The following is a 16982-nucleotide window of genomic DNA, read 5'->3' on the forward strand; positions in this document are numbered from 1 at the left end:
GACTAAAATGCAGCTTTTTGGCCATCAAGGAAAATGCTATGTCTGGCACAAACCCAACACCTCTCATCACCCCGAGAACCACGTCCCCACAGTGGGAAGCAGGTTGGCCGCAGCATCATGCTGTGGGAAACTGGTCAGAATTGAAGGAATGATGGATGGCGCTAAATACAGGGAAATTCTTGAGGGAAACCTGTTTCAGTCTTCCAGAGATTTGAGATTGGGACTTCTGTCATCAGGCAGTGCTTTGAGAGACTAGTCAAGGATCATATCAAGAGAGGAAGAGGAATAAGAGGAACAAGAGGAATACCTATATAAGAATGCTGTTCATCGACTACAGCTCAGCCTTTAACACCATAGTACCCTCCAAACTCGTCATCAAGCTGGAGGCCCTGGGTCTCAACCCCGCCCTGTGCAATTGGGTACTGGACTTCCTGACGGGCCGCCCCAGGTGGTGAGGGTAGGAAACAACATCTCCACCTCACTGATCCTCAACACTGGGGCCCTACAAGGGTGTGTGCTCAGCCCGCTCCTGTACTCCATGTTCACCTACGACTGCGTGGCCATGCAACTCAATCATCAAATTTGCAGACGATACAACAGGAGTGACGACAACGACGAGACAGCCTACAGTGAGGAGGTGAGGGCCCTCGGAGTGTGGTGTCAGGAAAATAACCTCTCACTCAACGTCAACAAAACAAAAGAGATGATCGTGGACTTCAGGAAGCAGCAGAAGGAGAACTCCCCCTATCCAGCAGAGGGAGAACCCCCCTATCCGCATCGACGGGAACGCAGTGAAGGCGGAAAGTTTGAAGTTCCTCGGCGTGCACATCACGGACAAACTGAAATGGTTCACTCACACAGACAGTGTGGCCTCTTCAACAGGAGGCTGAAGAAATTGGCTTGTCACCCAAAACCCTGACAAACTTTTACAGTTGCCCAATTGAAGCATCCTATCAGGCTGTATCACAGCCTGGTACGGCAACTGCTCCACCCTCAACTGCAAGGCTCTCCAGAGGGTGGTGAGGTCTGCACAATGCATCACCGGGCGCAAACTACCTGCCCTCCAGGACACCTACAGCACCTGATGTCACAGGAAGGCCAAAGAGATCCTCAAGGACATCAACCACCCCAACCACTGCCTGTTCACACCGCTACCTTCCAGAAGGCGAGGTCAGTACAGGTCCATCAAAGCTGGGACCGAGAGACTGAAAAACAGCTTCTATCTCAAGGCCATCAGACTGTTAAACAGCCACCACTAACTCAGAGAGGCTGCTGCCTACATTGACACCCAATCACTGGCCACTTTAATAAATGTATCACTAGTCACTTTATACAATGCACTTTTATGCCACTTTAATGTCTACATATCTTACATTACCCATATCACATGTATATACTGTATTTTATACCATCTATTGCACCTTGCCTGTGCCGCTCGGCCACTGCTCATCCATATATTTATATGTACATATTCTCAATCACCCCTTTAGATGTGTGTGTATTAGGTAGTTGTTGTGGAATTATTAGATTACTTGTTAGATACAATTGAAGTCGGAAGTTTACATACACTTAGGTTTTAGTCATTAAAACTCGTTTTTCAACCACTCCACAAATTTCTTGTTAACAAACTATAGTTTTGGCAAGTCGGTTAGGACATCTACTTTGTGCATGACACAGGTCATTTTTCCAACAATTCTTTATAGACAGATTATTTCACTTATAATTCACTGTGTCACGATTCCAGTGGGTCAGAAGTTTACATACACTAAGTTGACTGTGCCTTTAAACAGCTAGGAAAACTCCAGAAAATTGTCATGGCTCTCTTTCGACTCACATTAAGCATCTCCAATCCAAAATTAAATCTAGAATCAGCTTCCTATTTCACAACAAAGCATCCTTCACTCATGCTGCCAAACATACCCTCGTAAACTGACCATCCTACTGTCGTGTCTTTGGCTATGCCGGGTTAAGTGATATGACATGCTATTCTATAAAATAATTTCTCCGTAATTAATATTACCTGATTGAGCTAATCATGTAAATGTAATTAACTAGAGAGTCGGGCACCACAAAATAATATTTATAGAGCTGTTATCTTCCGAATAAACTCCTGAAGACCTAGTAGTATTTTACATCAATAGCAGTCAATATTTAATCGTTACTTTATTCAGTCTCATCTGAAAGTTGTAAATTCTTGGATATCTTCACGAACCCTGGCTAACCAGTTGAATCAGCAATACAAAATTGGTTTTAATTATTTATTTACTAAATACCTAAATAATCACACAGAATTACATCTACACAGAATGGATCATACATTGATTACTAATTATGTCATAAAGAAAACGTCCCTAGCGGGTGGAACAGATACGACGGCTGGTTACACAAAGAGAGGGGGTTGGGTTTGAGTGAAAGAGCGGGAAGACTGAGTAACAAAGAAGCTGTGCTATCGTAAATACAGTATCTTATGCATTCTAAATTACCGCCCATTTGGAAAAGGAAAATGCAATAAATATTTACTCTGAGCTTCGGTAGATTGGTGGTAGATGGAAGACCGTATTGCCCTTTGAAGAATGTCTGGTGGTAGAACGGATACTTTGTAGTATCGTTGTGTGTGTTAGACTGGTTACGTCGTCCGTCCTTTCCTAGCCCACGTTTACAGCGACTGCTGCTAACTCAACGGCTAGGAGGTATCACTTCTGGAGTGAATAAGAGTTCAAAGTTCATACCAAGTTGCCATACTTTTAAGCTCATGTTATATTCTGGCTGGTATAGTCGAAATTCATCCTTTCGGCGTGTAGGTCGTCACCTTATTGAAATTCGATGCCAATTGCGTTAGGTTCTTGCTGATGTTGGCTTAGTTCTGTAGGTGGTCTTTGTCCTTTCAACGTGGGGACTGCCAGTCCGCACGTCCTTGGAACAGGAATTTTCGTCAAGGGGCTTATAGGATTGGGAGGGAGGGCAGTTTTTCATAGTTTACAACCACTGTCTGTTCACATGGGCAGGGCCACTGAGTTGGCAGAGTTTACTCTATGACAAACCATTCTCTCATTAAGAAGCTAAATTACATTTCATCTTTACAAATAGTTTCATATTTCAACATTTAAATTGCACAACAATTCCATGTGAATCTGATAACTATAATGTGTAGACTTTCCAAGATACAGTTTGTCGTCCTATCATCAGTAATCATGTCTCAGACTCCAACTGAACTGACATCATATTCATTAAGTCCCAACGCATATTTTTAACTGGTTGGATTACCGAAATATGGGTTCGTTTCCCATCTTTTGATGTCACCAGACTCTCTCTCAATGTTAACAAAGGGATCTTCAATAGTCACATCAGTAGAGTAGAGAGAGGAAAAAGGGGAAATGTATTTATGGGGGTCATAAACCTCCCCATCAGTCCAACGTCATGACACTACCAATCCTCGACTTCGGCGATGTCATTTATAAAATAGCCCCCTACACTCTACTCAAAATCCGTTTTGTCAGCAAAGCCACATATACAGTCGTGGCCAAAAGTTTTGAGAATGACACAAATATACATTTTCACAAAGTCTGCTGCTTCCGTTTGTATGATGGCAATTTGCATATACTCCAGAATGTTATGAAGAGTGATCAAATGAATTGCAATTAATTGCAAAGTCCCTCTTTGCCATGCAAATGAACTGAATCCCCCAAAAACATTTCCACTGCATTTCAGCCCTGCCACAAAAGGACCAGCTGACATCATGTCAGTGATTCTCTCGTTAACACAGGTGTGTGTTGACAAGGACAAGGCTGGAGATCACTCTGTCATGTTGATTGAGTTTGAATAACAGACTGGAAGCTTCAAAAGGAGGGTGGTGCTTGGAATCATTGTTCTTCCTCTGTCAACCATTGTTACCTGCAAGGAAACACGTGCCGTCATCAAATCAAATCAAATGTATTTATATAGCCCTTCGTACATCAGCTGATATCTCAAAGTGCTGTACAGAAACCCAGCCTAAAACCCCAAACAGCAAGCAATGCAGGTGTAGAAGCACGGTGGCTAGGAAAAACTCCCTAGAAAGGCCAAAACCTAGGAAGAAACCTAGAGAGGAACCAGGCTATGTGGGGTGGCCAGTCCTCTTTTGGCTGTGCCGGGTGGAGATTATAACAGAACATGGCCAAGATGTTCAAATGTTCATAAATGACCAGCATGGTCGAATAATAATAAGGCAGAACAGTTGAAACTGGAGCAGCAGCACGGCCAGGTGAACTGGGGACAGCAAGGAGTCATCATGTCAGGTAGTCCTGGGGCATGGTCCTAGGGCTCAGGTCCTCCGAGAGAGAGAAAGAAGGAGAGAATTAGAGAACGCACACTTAGATTCACACAGGACACCGAATAGGACAGGAGAAGTACTCCAGATATAACAAACTGACCCTAGCCCCCCGACACATAAACTACTGCAGCATAAATACTGGAGGCTGAGACAGGAGGGGTCAGGAGACACTGTGGCCCCATCCGAGGACACCCCCGGACAGGGCCAAACAGGAAGGATATAACCCCACCCACTTTGCCAAAGCACAGCCCCCACACCACTAGAGGGATATCTTCAACCACCAACTTACCATCCTGAGACAAGGCTGAGTATAGCCCACAAAGACCTCCGCCACGGCACAACCCAAGGGGGGGGGGGGGGGGGGGGCGCCAACCCAGACAGGATGACCACATCAGTGAATCAACCCACTCAGGTGACGCACCCCCTCCAGGGACGGCATGAGAGAGCCCCAGTAAGCCAGTGACTCAGCCCCTGTAATAGGGTTAGAGGCAGAGAATCCCAGTGGAAAGAGGGGAACCGGCCAGGCAGAGACAGCAAGGGCGGTTCGTTGCTCCAGAGCCTTTCCGTTCACCCTCCCACTCCTGGGCCAGACTACACTCAATCATATGACCCACTGAAGAGATGAGTCTTCAGTAGAGACTTGAAGGTTGAGACAGAGTTTGCGTCTCTGACATGGGTAGGCAGACCGTTCCATAAAAATGGAGCTCTATAGGAGAAAGCCCTGCCTCCAGCTGTTTGCTTAGAAATTCTAGGGACAATTAGGAGGCCTGCGTCTTGTGACCGTAGCGTACGTGTAGGTATGTACGGCAGGACCAAATCAGAGAGATAGGTAGGAGCAAGCCCATGTAATGCTTTGTAGGTTAGCAGTAAAACCTTTAAATCAGCCCTTGCTTTGACAGGAAGCCAGTGTAGAGAGGCTAGCACTGGAGTAATATGATCAATTTTTTTGGTTCTAGTCAGGATTCTAGCATCCGTATTTAGCACTAACTGAAGTTTATTTAGTGCTTTATCCGGGTAGCCGGAAAGTAGAGCATTGCAGTAGTCTAATCTAGAAGTGACAAAAGCATGGATTAATTTTTCTGCATTATTTTTAGACAGAAAGTTTCTGATTTTTGCAATGTTACGTAGATGGAAAAAAGCTGTCCTTGAAATGGTCTTGATATGTTCTTCAAAAGAGAGATCAGGGTCCAGAGTAACGCCGAGGTCCTTCACAGTTTTATTTGAGACGACTGTACAACCATTAAGATTAATTGTCAGATTCAACAGAAGATCTCTTTGTTTCTTGGGACCTAGAACAAGCATCTCTGTTTTGTCCGAGTTTAAAAGTAGAAAGTTTGCAGCCATCCACTTCCTTATGTCTGAAACACATGCTTCTAGCAAGGGCAATTTTGGGGCTTCACCATGTTTCATTGAAATGTACAGCTATGTGTCATCCGCATAGCAGTGAAAGTTAACATTATGTTTTCGAATAACATCCCCAAGAGGTAAAATATATAGTGAAAACAATAGTGGTCCTAAAACGGAACCTTGAGGAACACCGAAATGTACAGTTGATTTGTCAGAGGACAAACCATTCACAGAGACAAACTGATATCTTTCCGACAGATAAGATCTAAACCAGGCCAGAACTTGTCCGTGTAGACCAATTTGGGTTTCCAATCTCTCCAAAAGAATGTGGTGATCGATGGTATCAAAAGCAGCACTAAGGTCTAGGAGCACGAGGACAGATGCAGAGCCTCGGTCCGATGCCATTAAAATGTAATTTACCACCTTCACAAGTGCCGTCTCAGTGCTATGATGGGGTCTAAAACCAGACTGAAGCATTTTGTATACATTGTTTGTCTTCAGGAAGGCAGTGAGTTGTTGCGCAACAGCCTTTTCTAAAATTTTTGAGAGGAATGGAAGATTCGATATAGGCCGATAGTTTTTTATATTTTCTGGGTCAAGGTTTGGCTTTTTCAAGAGAGGCTTTATTACTGCCACTTTTAGTGAGTTTGGTACAGATCCGGTGGATAGAGAGCCGTTTATTATGTTCAGCATAGGAGGGCCAAGCACAGGAAGCAGCTCTTTCAGTAGTTTAGTTGGAATAGGGTCCAGTATGCAGCTTGAAGGTTTAGAGGCCATGATTATTTTCATCATTGTGTCAAGAGATATAGTACTAAAACACTTGAGCGTCTCTCTCCTAGGTCCTGGCAGAGTTGTGCAGACTCAGGACAACTGAGCTTTGAAGGAATACGCAGATTTAAGGAGGAGTCCGTAATTTGCTTTCTAATAATCATAATCTTTTCCTCAAAGAAGTTCATGAATTTATCACTGCTAAAGTGAAAGTCATCCTCTCTTGGGGAATGCTGCTTTTTAGTTAGCTTTGCGACAGTATCAAAAAGGAATTTCGGATTGTTCTTATTTTCCTCAATTAAGTTAGAAAAATAGGATGATCGAGCAGCAGTAAGGGCTCTTCGGTACTGCACAGTACTGTCTTTCCAAGCTAGTCGGAAGACTTCCAGTTTGGTGTGACGCCATTTCCGTTCCAATTTTCTGGAAGCTTGCTTCAGAGCTCGGGTATTTTCTGTGTACCAGGGAGCTAGTTTCTTATGAGAAATGTTTTTAGTTTTTAGGGGTGCAACTGCATCTAGGGTATTGCGCAAGGTTAAATTGAGTTCCTCAGTTAGGTGGTTAACTGATTTTTGTCCTCTGGCGTCCTTGGGTAGACAAAGGGAATCTGGAAGGACATCAAGGAATCTTTGTGTTGTCTGTGAATTTATAGCACGACTTTTGATGATCCTTGGTTGGGGTCTGAGCAGATTATTTGTTGCAATTGCAAACGTAATAAAATGGTGGTCCGATAGTCCAGGATTATGAGGAAAAACATTAAGATCCACAACATTTATTCCATGGGACAAAACTAGGTCCAGCGTATGACTGTGACAGTGAGTGGGTCCAGAGACATGTTGGACAAAACCCACTGAGTCGATGATGGCTCCGAAAGCTTTTTGGAGTGGGTCTGTGGACTTTTCCATGTGAATATTAAAGTCACCAAAGATTAGAATATTATCTGCTATGACTACAAGGTCCGATAGGAATTCAGGGAACTCAGTGAGGAACGCTGTATATGGCCCAGGAGGCCTGTAAACAGTAGCTATAAAAAGTGATTGAGTAGGCTGCATAGATTTCATGACTAGAAGCTCAAAAGACGAAAACGTCATTTTTTTTTTTTTTGTAAATTGAAATTTGCTATCGTAAATGTTAGCAACACCTCCACCTTTGCGGGATGCACGGGGGATATGGTCACTAGTGTAGCCAGGAGGTGAGGCCTCATTTAACACAGTAAATTCATCAGGCTTAAGCCATGTTTCAGTCAGGCCAATCACATCAAGATTATGATCAGTGATTAGTTCATTGACTATAATTGCCTTTGAAGTAAGGGATCTAACATTAAGTAGCCCTATTTTGAGATGTGAGGTATCATGATCTCTTTCAATAATGACAGGAATGGAGGTGGTCTTTATCCTAGTGAGATTGCTAAGGCGAACACCGCCATGTTTAGTTTTGCCCAACCTAGGTCGAGGCACAGACACGGTCTCAATGGTGATAGCTGAGCTGACTACACTGACTGTGCTAGTGGCAGACTCCACTATGCTGGCAGGCTGGCTAACAGCCTGCTGCCTGGCCTGCACCCTATTTCATTGTGGAGCTAGAGGAGTTAGAGCCCTGTCTATGTTGGTAGATAAAATGAGAGCACCCCTCCAGCTAGGATGGAGTCCGTCACTCCTCAGCAGGTCAGGCGTGGTCCTGTTTGTGGGTGAGTCCCAGAAAGAGGGCCAATTATCTACAAATTCTATCTTTTGGGAGGGGCAGAAAACAGTTTTCAACCAGCGATTGAGTTGTGAGACTCTGCTGTAGAGCTCATCACTCCCCCTAACTGAGAGGGGGCCAGAGACAATTACTCAATGCCGACACATCTTTCTAGCTGATTTACACGCAGAAGCTATGTTGCGCTTGGTGATCTCTGACTGTTTCATCCTAACATCGTTGGTGCCGATGTGGATAACAATATCTCTATACTCTCTACACTCGCCAGTTTTAGCTTTAGCCAGCACCATCTTCAGATTAGCCTTAACGTCGGTAGCCCTGCCCCCCGGTAAACAGTGTATGATCGCTGGATGATTCGTTTTAAGTCTAATACTGCGGGTAATGGAGTCGCCAATGACTAGAGTTTTCAATTTGTCAGAGCTAATTGTGGGAAGCTTCGGCGTCTCAGACCCCGTAACGGGAGGAGTAGAGACCAGAGAAGACTCGGCCTCTGACTCCGACCCTGGGGAAAACCGGTTGCAAGTTTCTGTCGGCTGAATGAGCGACACCGGTTGAGCGTTCCTACAGCATTTCCTTCCAGAAACCGTGAGAAAGTTGTCCGGCTGCGGGGACTGTGCCAGGGGATTTATACTACTATCTGTACTTACTGGTGGCACAGACGCTGTTTCATCCTTTCCTACACTGAAATTACTCTTGCCTAGCGATTGCGTCTGAAGCTGGGCTTGTAGCACAGCTATCCTCGCCGTAAGGCGAGTACAGCGACTGCAATTAGAAGGCATCATGTTAGTGTTACTACTTAGCTTCGGCTGTTGGAGGTCCTGACGAATCGTGTCCAGATAAAGCGTCCGGAGTGAAAAAGTTGAGGAAAAAAAAAAATTATATACAGTGCCTTGCGAAAGTATTCGGCCCCCTTGAACTTTGCGACCTTTTGCCACATTTCAGGCTTCAAACATAAAGATATAAAACTGTATTTTTTGTGAAGAATCAACAACAAGTGGGACACAATCGTGAAGTGGAACGACATTTATTGGATATTTCAAACTTTAACAAATCAAAAACTGAAAAATTGGGCGTGCAAAATTATTCAGCCCCCTTAAGTTAATACTTTGTAGCGCCACCTTTTGCTGCGATTACAGCTGTAAGTCGCTTGTGGTATGTCTCTATCAGTTTTGCACATCGAGAGACTGACATTTTTTCCCATTCCTCCTTGCAAAACAGCTCGAGCTCAGTGAGGTTGGATGGAGAGCATTTGTGAACAGCAGTTTTCAGTTCTTTCCACAGATTCTCGATTGGATTCAGGTCTGGACTTTGACTTGGCCATTCTAACACCTGGATATGTTTATTTTTGAACCATTCCATTGTAGATTTTGCTTTATGTTTTGGATCATTGTCTTGTTGGAAGACAAATCTCCGTCCCAGTCTCAGGTCTTTTGCAGACTCCATCAGGTTTTCTTCCAGAATGGTCCTGTATTTGGCTCCATCCATCTTCCCATCAATTTGAACCATCTTCCCTGTCCCTGCTGAAGAAAAGCAGGCCCAAACCATGATGCTGCCACCACCATGTTTGACAGTGGGGATGGTGTGTTCAGCTGTGTTGCTTTTACGCCAAACATAACGTTTTGCATTGTTGCCAAAAAGTTCAATTTTGGTTTCATCTGACCAGAGCACCTTCTTCCACATGTTTGGTGTGTCTCCCAGGTGGCTTGTGGCAAACTTTAAACAACACTTTTTATGGATATCTTTAAGAAATGGCTTTCTTCTTGCCACTCTTCCATAAAGGCCAGATTTGTGCAATATACGACTGATTGTTGTCCTATGGACAGAGTCTCCCACCTCAGCTGTAGATCTCTGCAGTTCATCCAGAGTGATCATGGGCCTCTTGGCTGCATCTCTGATCAGTCTTCTCCTTGTATGAGCTGAAAGTTTAGAGGGACGGCCAGGTCTTGGTAGATTTGCAGTGGTCTGATACTCCTTCCATTTCAATATTATCGCTTGCACAGTGCTCCTTGGGATGTTTAAAGCTTGGGAAATCTTTTTGTATCCAAATCCGGCTTTAAACTTCTTCACAACAGTATCTCGGACCTGCCTGGTGTGTTCCTTGTTCTTCATGATGCTCTCTGCGCTTTTAACGGACCTCTGAGACTATCACAGTGCAGTGCATTTATACAGAGACTTGATTACACACAGGTGGATTGTATTTATCATCATTAGTCATTTAGGTCAACATTGGATCATTCAGAGATCCTCACTGAACTTCTGGAGAGAGTTTGCTGCACTGAAAGTAAAGGGGCTGAATAATTTTGCACGCCCAATTTTTCAGTTTTTGATTTGTTAAAAAAGAAATATCCAATAAATGTCGTTCCACTTCATGATTGTGTCCCACTTGTTGATTCTTCACAAAAAATATAGTTTTATATCTTTATGTTTGAAGCCTGAAATGTGGCAAAAGGTCGCAAAGTTCAAGGGGGCCGAATACTTTCGCAAGGCACTGTATATATATATATAAACGGTAAATAAAAAGTAAAAAACGTAAATTTGTCAGGTAGCAAAACAGGTTGGCAACAAAACGCACAGCAACTCGAAAACAAGTCTCATTGCTTTGCACAAAAAGGGCTTCACAGGCAAGGATATTGCTGCCAGTAAGATTGCACCCAAATCAACCATTTATCGGATCATCAAGAACTTCAAGAAGAGCGGTTCAATTGTTGTGAAGAAGGCTTCAGGGCGCCCAAGAAAGTCCAGCAAGCGCCAGGACCGTCTCCTAAAGTTGATTCAGCTGCGGGATTGGGACACCACCAGTACAGAGCTTGCTCAGGAATGACAGCAGGCAGGTGTGAGTGCATCTGCACGCACAGTGAGGCGAAGCCTTTTGGAGGATGGCCTGGTGTCAAGAAGGGCAGCAAAGAAGCCAGTTCTCTCCAGGAAAAGAGGACTGGGGTAAAGTCATTTTCTCTGATGAATCACCTTTCCGATTGTTTGGGGCATCCGGAAAAAGATTGTCTGGAGAAGAGAAGGTGAGCACTACCATCAGTCCTGTGTCATGCCAACAGTAAATCATCCTGAAACCATTAATGTGTGGGGTTGCTTCTCAGCCAAGGGAGTGGGCTCACTCACAATTTTGCCTAAGAACACAACCATGAATAAAGAATGGTACCAACACATCCTCCGAGAGCAACTTCTCCCAACCATCCAGGCATGATGGAGCACCTTGCCATAAGGCAAAAGTGATAACTAAGTGGCTCGGGGAATAAAACGATTTTGGGTCCATGGCCAGGAAACTCCCCAGACCTTAATCTCATTGAGAACTTGTGGTCAAGCCTGGACAAACGGGCGGGTGGACAAACAAAAACCCACAAATTCTGACAAACTCCAAGCATTGATTATGCAAGAATGGGCTGCCATCAGTCAGGATGTGGCCCAGAAGTTAATTGACAGCATGCCAGGGTGGATTGCAGAGGTCTTGAAAAAAATATCTGAAGACACTGAAGCAGCAAACTTTGTGGAAATTAATATTTGTGTTATTCTCAAAACTTTTGGCCACGACTGTACTACCCACCACTGCGACCTGTATGCTCTCGTTGGCTGGCCCTCGCTTCATACTTGTCGCCAAACCCACTGGCTCCAGGTCATCTACAAGTCTCTGTTAGGTAAAGCCCTGCTTTATCTCAGCTCACTGGTCACCATAGCAGCACTCACCCGTAGCACACGCTCCAGCAGGTAAATCTCACTGGTCACCCCCAAAGCCTATTCCTCCTTTGGCCACCTTTCCTTCCAGTTCTCTGCTGCCAATGACTGGAACGAACTGCAAAAATCTCTGAAGCTGGAGACTCATATCTCCCTCACCAACTTTAAGCACCAGCTGTCAGAGCAGCTCACAGATCACTGCACCTGTACACATCTGTAAACAGCCCATCCAATCTACCTCATCCCCATACTGTATTTATTTATTTATCTTGCTCCTTTGCACCCCAGTATCTCTACTTGCACATTCATCTTCTGCACATCTACCATTCCAGTGTTAATGCTACGTTGTAATTATTTTCGCCTCTGTGGCCTATTTATTGGCTACCTCCCTACTCTTCTACATTTGCACACACTGTACATAGATTTTTCTATTGTGTTATTGACTGTATGTTTGTTTATGTGTAACTCTGTTGTTGTTGTATGTGTCGAACTGCTTTGCTTTATCTTGGCCAGGTCACAGTTTTAAATGAAAACTTGCTCTCAACTGGCCTGCCTGTTTAAATAAATGCTGATAGAGTTTAGGTAGCCTTGTTCTCAAATTTGCTTTGTTAAAATCCTTAGCTACTATAAATTCAGCCTCAGGATATATGGTTTCCAGTTTGAATAAAATCCCTTGAAGTTCCTTGTATCGGCTTGAGGGGCGCGAAAACGGCTGTCACAAAAACCGAAGAAAATTATCTTAGAAGATAATACGGTCAGCATTTGATTGTGAACAATTCTAGGTCAGGTGAACAAAATAACATGAGTTCCTGTATGTTGTTACCCTGATGTGTCTCTAGTCACAGAGACTTGGTATGACGTGTCTCTAGTCACAGAGACTTGGTATGACGTGTCTCTAGTCACAGAGACTTGGTATGACGTGTCTCTAGTCACAGAGACTTGGTATGACGTGTCTCTAGTCACAGAGACTTGGTATGACGTGTCTCTAGTCACAGAGACTTGGTAGGACGTGTCTCTGGTCACAGAGACTTGGTTGAGTGTTAGTTGTGCCTTGTTTAAAGGTCTGCATGACCTGACCTGTCAATGGCCTTCGATGGTTTTATTGTTCTAATCCAGGGGGACTAACTCATTCCATGGAGGGCTTAGTGTCTGCTGGTTGTTTCCTTTCAATAAAGCAATAGACAACCATGTGAGGGTAGTTACTAATCCGTGACCTTTATTCATCAATCAAGTACACTCGGCCCTCTGTGGAATGAGTGGCACATTGTAATCTATTCTCTTTGACAGACCGCTGACTTCTCCTCTCCGTGATCTCTGAACTGGAGGCATGAATTAAAATACTTTTTTCAGACCAAACACTTTTTATTTTTACATTGGTCAATTATAGGTAAAACATTCTGTAGATTGTCTCTCTATTCAAAATGCTCATCCTGTCTTCTGGAAAGGCTAATCTTGTCCACAGGCACATGTCTTTTCAGTAGTAATGAAGGCATGCTTCTGAAAGAGTTAAGGGTCATAACTCAGCTGTAGCACAGTCATAGGTCATGCTCAGAGTTGTGCGTCTGATATCATGCAATGGTTCATGTAGGTTTGATCTGAGGTGCATTCCAAATGGCTCCCTATTCCCTATGGGCCCTGGTCAAAAGAAGTGCACCCTATTCCCTATGGGCTCTAGTCAAAAGAAGTGCACCGCGTAGGGAATAGGGAGCCTTTTGGGACAGACTTGTTCTTCAGTTGGTACAGCATTAACGATATAACTAGGGAGATACAAGCATTCTTTAACCACAAATCCTGGATATCTAATGGAAATACATCGTAGGTGCTAACCATTTGTAACGTGGTTTTGCTTGCCAAATGGCACCCTATTCCCTACATAGTGCACTACTTTTGATCAGGGCCCATAAGGGTCTGGTGAAAAGTAGTGCACTATTTAGCGTCTGGTTCCATTTGTGACACCATCATAGTTTTGTGCTCTATGGAAGAGGCTGTATTATTGTTAGCACTCGTTATAGTCGGAGATGGTTACAGAGGTTTTAGACAGAACATTCATTATTGCTTAGGTCAAAGGAACATTTTAAAATATGGCCACATTGCCTGAGATATGAAATACATACATTAGTTGGAGGATTAGAGGAGGATCAGAGAGTTAGAGGAGGGTTAGAGAGTTAGATGGGGGTTGGAGAGTTAGAGGAGGGTTAGAGGGGGGTTAGAGGAGGGTTAGAGGAGGGTTAAAGAGTTAGAGGAGGGTTAGAGAGTTGGAGAGTTAGAGTAGGGTTAGAGATAGAGGGTTAGAGTTAGGAGGGTTAGAGAGTTAGAGGAGGGTTAGGGATAGAGGGTTAGGTCTAGAGGGTTAGGGATAGAGGGTTAGAATGTTAGAGGAGGGTTAGGGATAGAGGGTTAGAGTTAGGAGGGTTAGAGAGTTAGAGGAGGGTTAGGGATAGAGGGTTAGGTCTAGAGGGTTAGAGGAGGGTTAGGGATAGAGGGTTAGAATGTTAGAGGAGGGTTAGGGACAGAGGGTTAGAAGGTTAGGGTTAGGGCTAGTAAAGAGATCAATAAATCAGTGCAGATCAGAGGGAAAAAGAGAGCAGGTCAACACAGGAAGAGAAGAGAGGAGCTCAACAGGCAAACATTTCACTGTCGGCAATATAATTGTGCAAATATATCCTATCAGAATCTATTGTTCAAGTTGTTTTTTTGTTTTTTTTACAAGCAAAGTTCTATTACATCATGCTGCAGTCCCATCCTCTTCTACAGCATAGTTAAAACATGGTATCATGCTGCAGTCCCATCCTCTTCTACAGCATAGTTAAAACATGGTATCATGCTGCAGTCCCATCCTCTTCTACAGCATAGTTAAAACATGGTATCATGCTGCAGTCCCATCCTCTTCTACAGCATAGTTAAAACATGGTATCATGCTGCAGTCCCATCTTCTTCTACAGCATAGTTAAAACATGGTATCATGCTGCAGTCCCATCCTCTTCTACAGCATAGTTAAAACATGGTATTCTGTGCAATAAGATGTGTCAGATAATGCATCCCAAATGGCACCCTATTCCCTACACACATGACTTTGACCAGAGGCCTATGGGCTACAGAGGTAATATGGTGTCATTTGGGACACAGCAGCTGGGTCAGTTTCCTCTGCTAACATCACAAGGACCAGTGCAGTGGACTAAATGTTGATTCAGTGCGATGACGGTGGGTACGAAGTGGCTCTCTGAGACAAAGTCCCCAGCTATGATGTTGAGGGAGCGGGAGTCGGAGCCGGGGCTCTGGCCCCTGACCCAGGAGAGCAGGGCAGGGTAGGTGGACATCACCAGGTCCTTCAGAGACTCAGTGGGGTGAGAACAGATGTACTTCAGATCCTCTGTCAGGTTGATGCCCGTCACAAAGAACCCTCCTGACAACAAACACCAAATCAATGTTCTGTTTGATTCTGTTACAAAAACACATTACAACACATCCCACAAACGTATGATACTCATGGAAAATATTGGGTGAAAACAATATATCGTAGACAGTGTTAGATACCCCTTTACTCTGCACAACACTACAGATACATTCTAATCACATAAGAGCGTTTAACTGTATTACTGTTCAGTACGGGGGAAATCCCACGCGAGATAAGCGAGCGTAAATGGAACTTAATTCCCTATTCTGATTTTGAACGTAAGCATGAGAATAGCATGCTATTCACCAGTTATTTCTCTAGGTGGAAATGGTATACAGAAAAGGTGTGTCTAGATACGCAGTATTCTGACAACTTAATTCCAACACCTTTACGCGAGAGGAAAACATGAATAAGGTTTGTGGAAAAAGCTACAAGGTCAGTGTTTGGTGCTGAAATAAACTAATATCCATATATTTAGATTGCTTTCTTTCATTGATCCCTAATATTCTGACCCTGCTCTCTCAATATATATAAATATAGGACAAAACACACATCACGACAAGAGAGACAACACTACATAAACAGAGACCTAAGACAACAACATAGCAAGGCAGCAACACATGACAACACAACATGGTAGCAACACAAATTGGCAGCAGCACAACATGGTACAAACATTATTGGGCACAACAGCACAAACAGCACAAAGGGACAGAAGGTAGAGACAACAATACATCACGCAATGCAGCCACAACCGTCAGTAAGAGTGTCCATGATTGAGTCTTTGAATGAAGAGACTGAGATAAATCTGTCCAGTTTGAGTGTTAGTTCCAGTCGCTAGCTGCAGTGAACTGAAAAGACGAGAGAGCCAGGGATGTGTTTGCTTTGGGGACATTTAACAGAATGTGACTGGCAGAACGGATGTTATATGTGGAGAATGAGGGCTATCTCAGATAGGGGGGGCCGTATAGATGTGTTCAAGTGAGTCTATCGACAAAATTATAACCAAAAGGTACGGACTTCCATAGTGACGCAGTGATCTAAGGCACTAGCCGGGGGAGCTTTCCTTGGCTCATTGCACTCTAGCGACTCCTTGTGGTGGGCCGGGCGCCTGCAGGCTGACTTCGTTCGTCAGTTGAACGGTGTTTCCTCTGACACATTGGTGCAGCTGGCTTCTGGGTTAAGCGAGCGGGTTTGGCGGGTCATGTTATGGAAGACGCACGGCTCGACCTTCGCCTCTCCTGAGAACGTTGGGGAGTTGCAGCGATGAGACAAGATCATAAATCACGAAGTTGGGGAGAAAAAGGGTATAAAAAAATGAAAAAGAGATGGCTTAAGATAGATTACGATCTTGTACTGAAAACCCTATTGAAAATCTGTTGGCCAGCAAGTGGGAGGGGTTTCAGTGGTTGAATTACATTTATTCAAAGCGCGTAAGGTAAGTCTGAATACCAAATACTGAGAAGTTCGTAGGAAAGGAAATGCGTGCGTAGGAAAGGAAAGGTGTGCGTAGGAAAGGAAATGCATGCGTAGGAAAGGAAAGGCGTGCGTAGGAAAGGAAAGGCGTGCGTAGGAAAGGATAGGCGTGCATGGGAAAGGAAAGGTGTGCGTGGGAAAGGCGTGCGTAGGAAAGGAAAGGTGTGCGGGGGAAAGGCGTGCGTGGGAAAGGAAAGGTGTGCGTAGGAAAGGAAAGGTGTGCGTGGGAAAGGCGTGCATGGGTAAGGAAAGGTGTGCGTAGGAAAGGAAAGGTGTGCGTGGGAAAGGCGTGCGTGGGAAAGGCGTGCG

The 16982-nt window shown here is 44.2% G+C and overlaps 1 protein-coding gene across 2 annotated transcripts in view; it reads right to left on the minus strand.

Annotated features, from left to right (window-relative positions):
• Positions 1 to 14501: 14501 nt before the first annotated feature.
• Positions 14502 to 16982, minus strand: part of plcxd1 (phosphatidylinositol-specific phospholipase C, X domain containing 1) — a 48632-nt gene continuing 46151 nt past the window's right edge. For both annotated transcript variants that reach the window (XM_036977490.1, XM_036977465.1), the window contains one exon: positions 14502 to 15206. In XM_036977490.1, coding sequence (XP_036833385.1) covers positions 14938 to 15206 — 269 coding nt within the window. In that variant the 3' untranslated portion in view covers positions 14502 to 14937. The remainder of the gene's footprint in view (positions 15207 to 16982) is intronic.

The sequence above is a fragment of the Oncorhynchus mykiss genome, chromosome 1 (assembly GCF_013265735.2).
Source record: "Oncorhynchus mykiss isolate Arlee chromosome 1, USDA_OmykA_1.1, whole genome shotgun sequence".
NCBI classification, from domain to species: domain Eukaryota; kingdom Metazoa; phylum Chordata; class Actinopteri; order Salmoniformes; family Salmonidae; genus Oncorhynchus; species Oncorhynchus mykiss.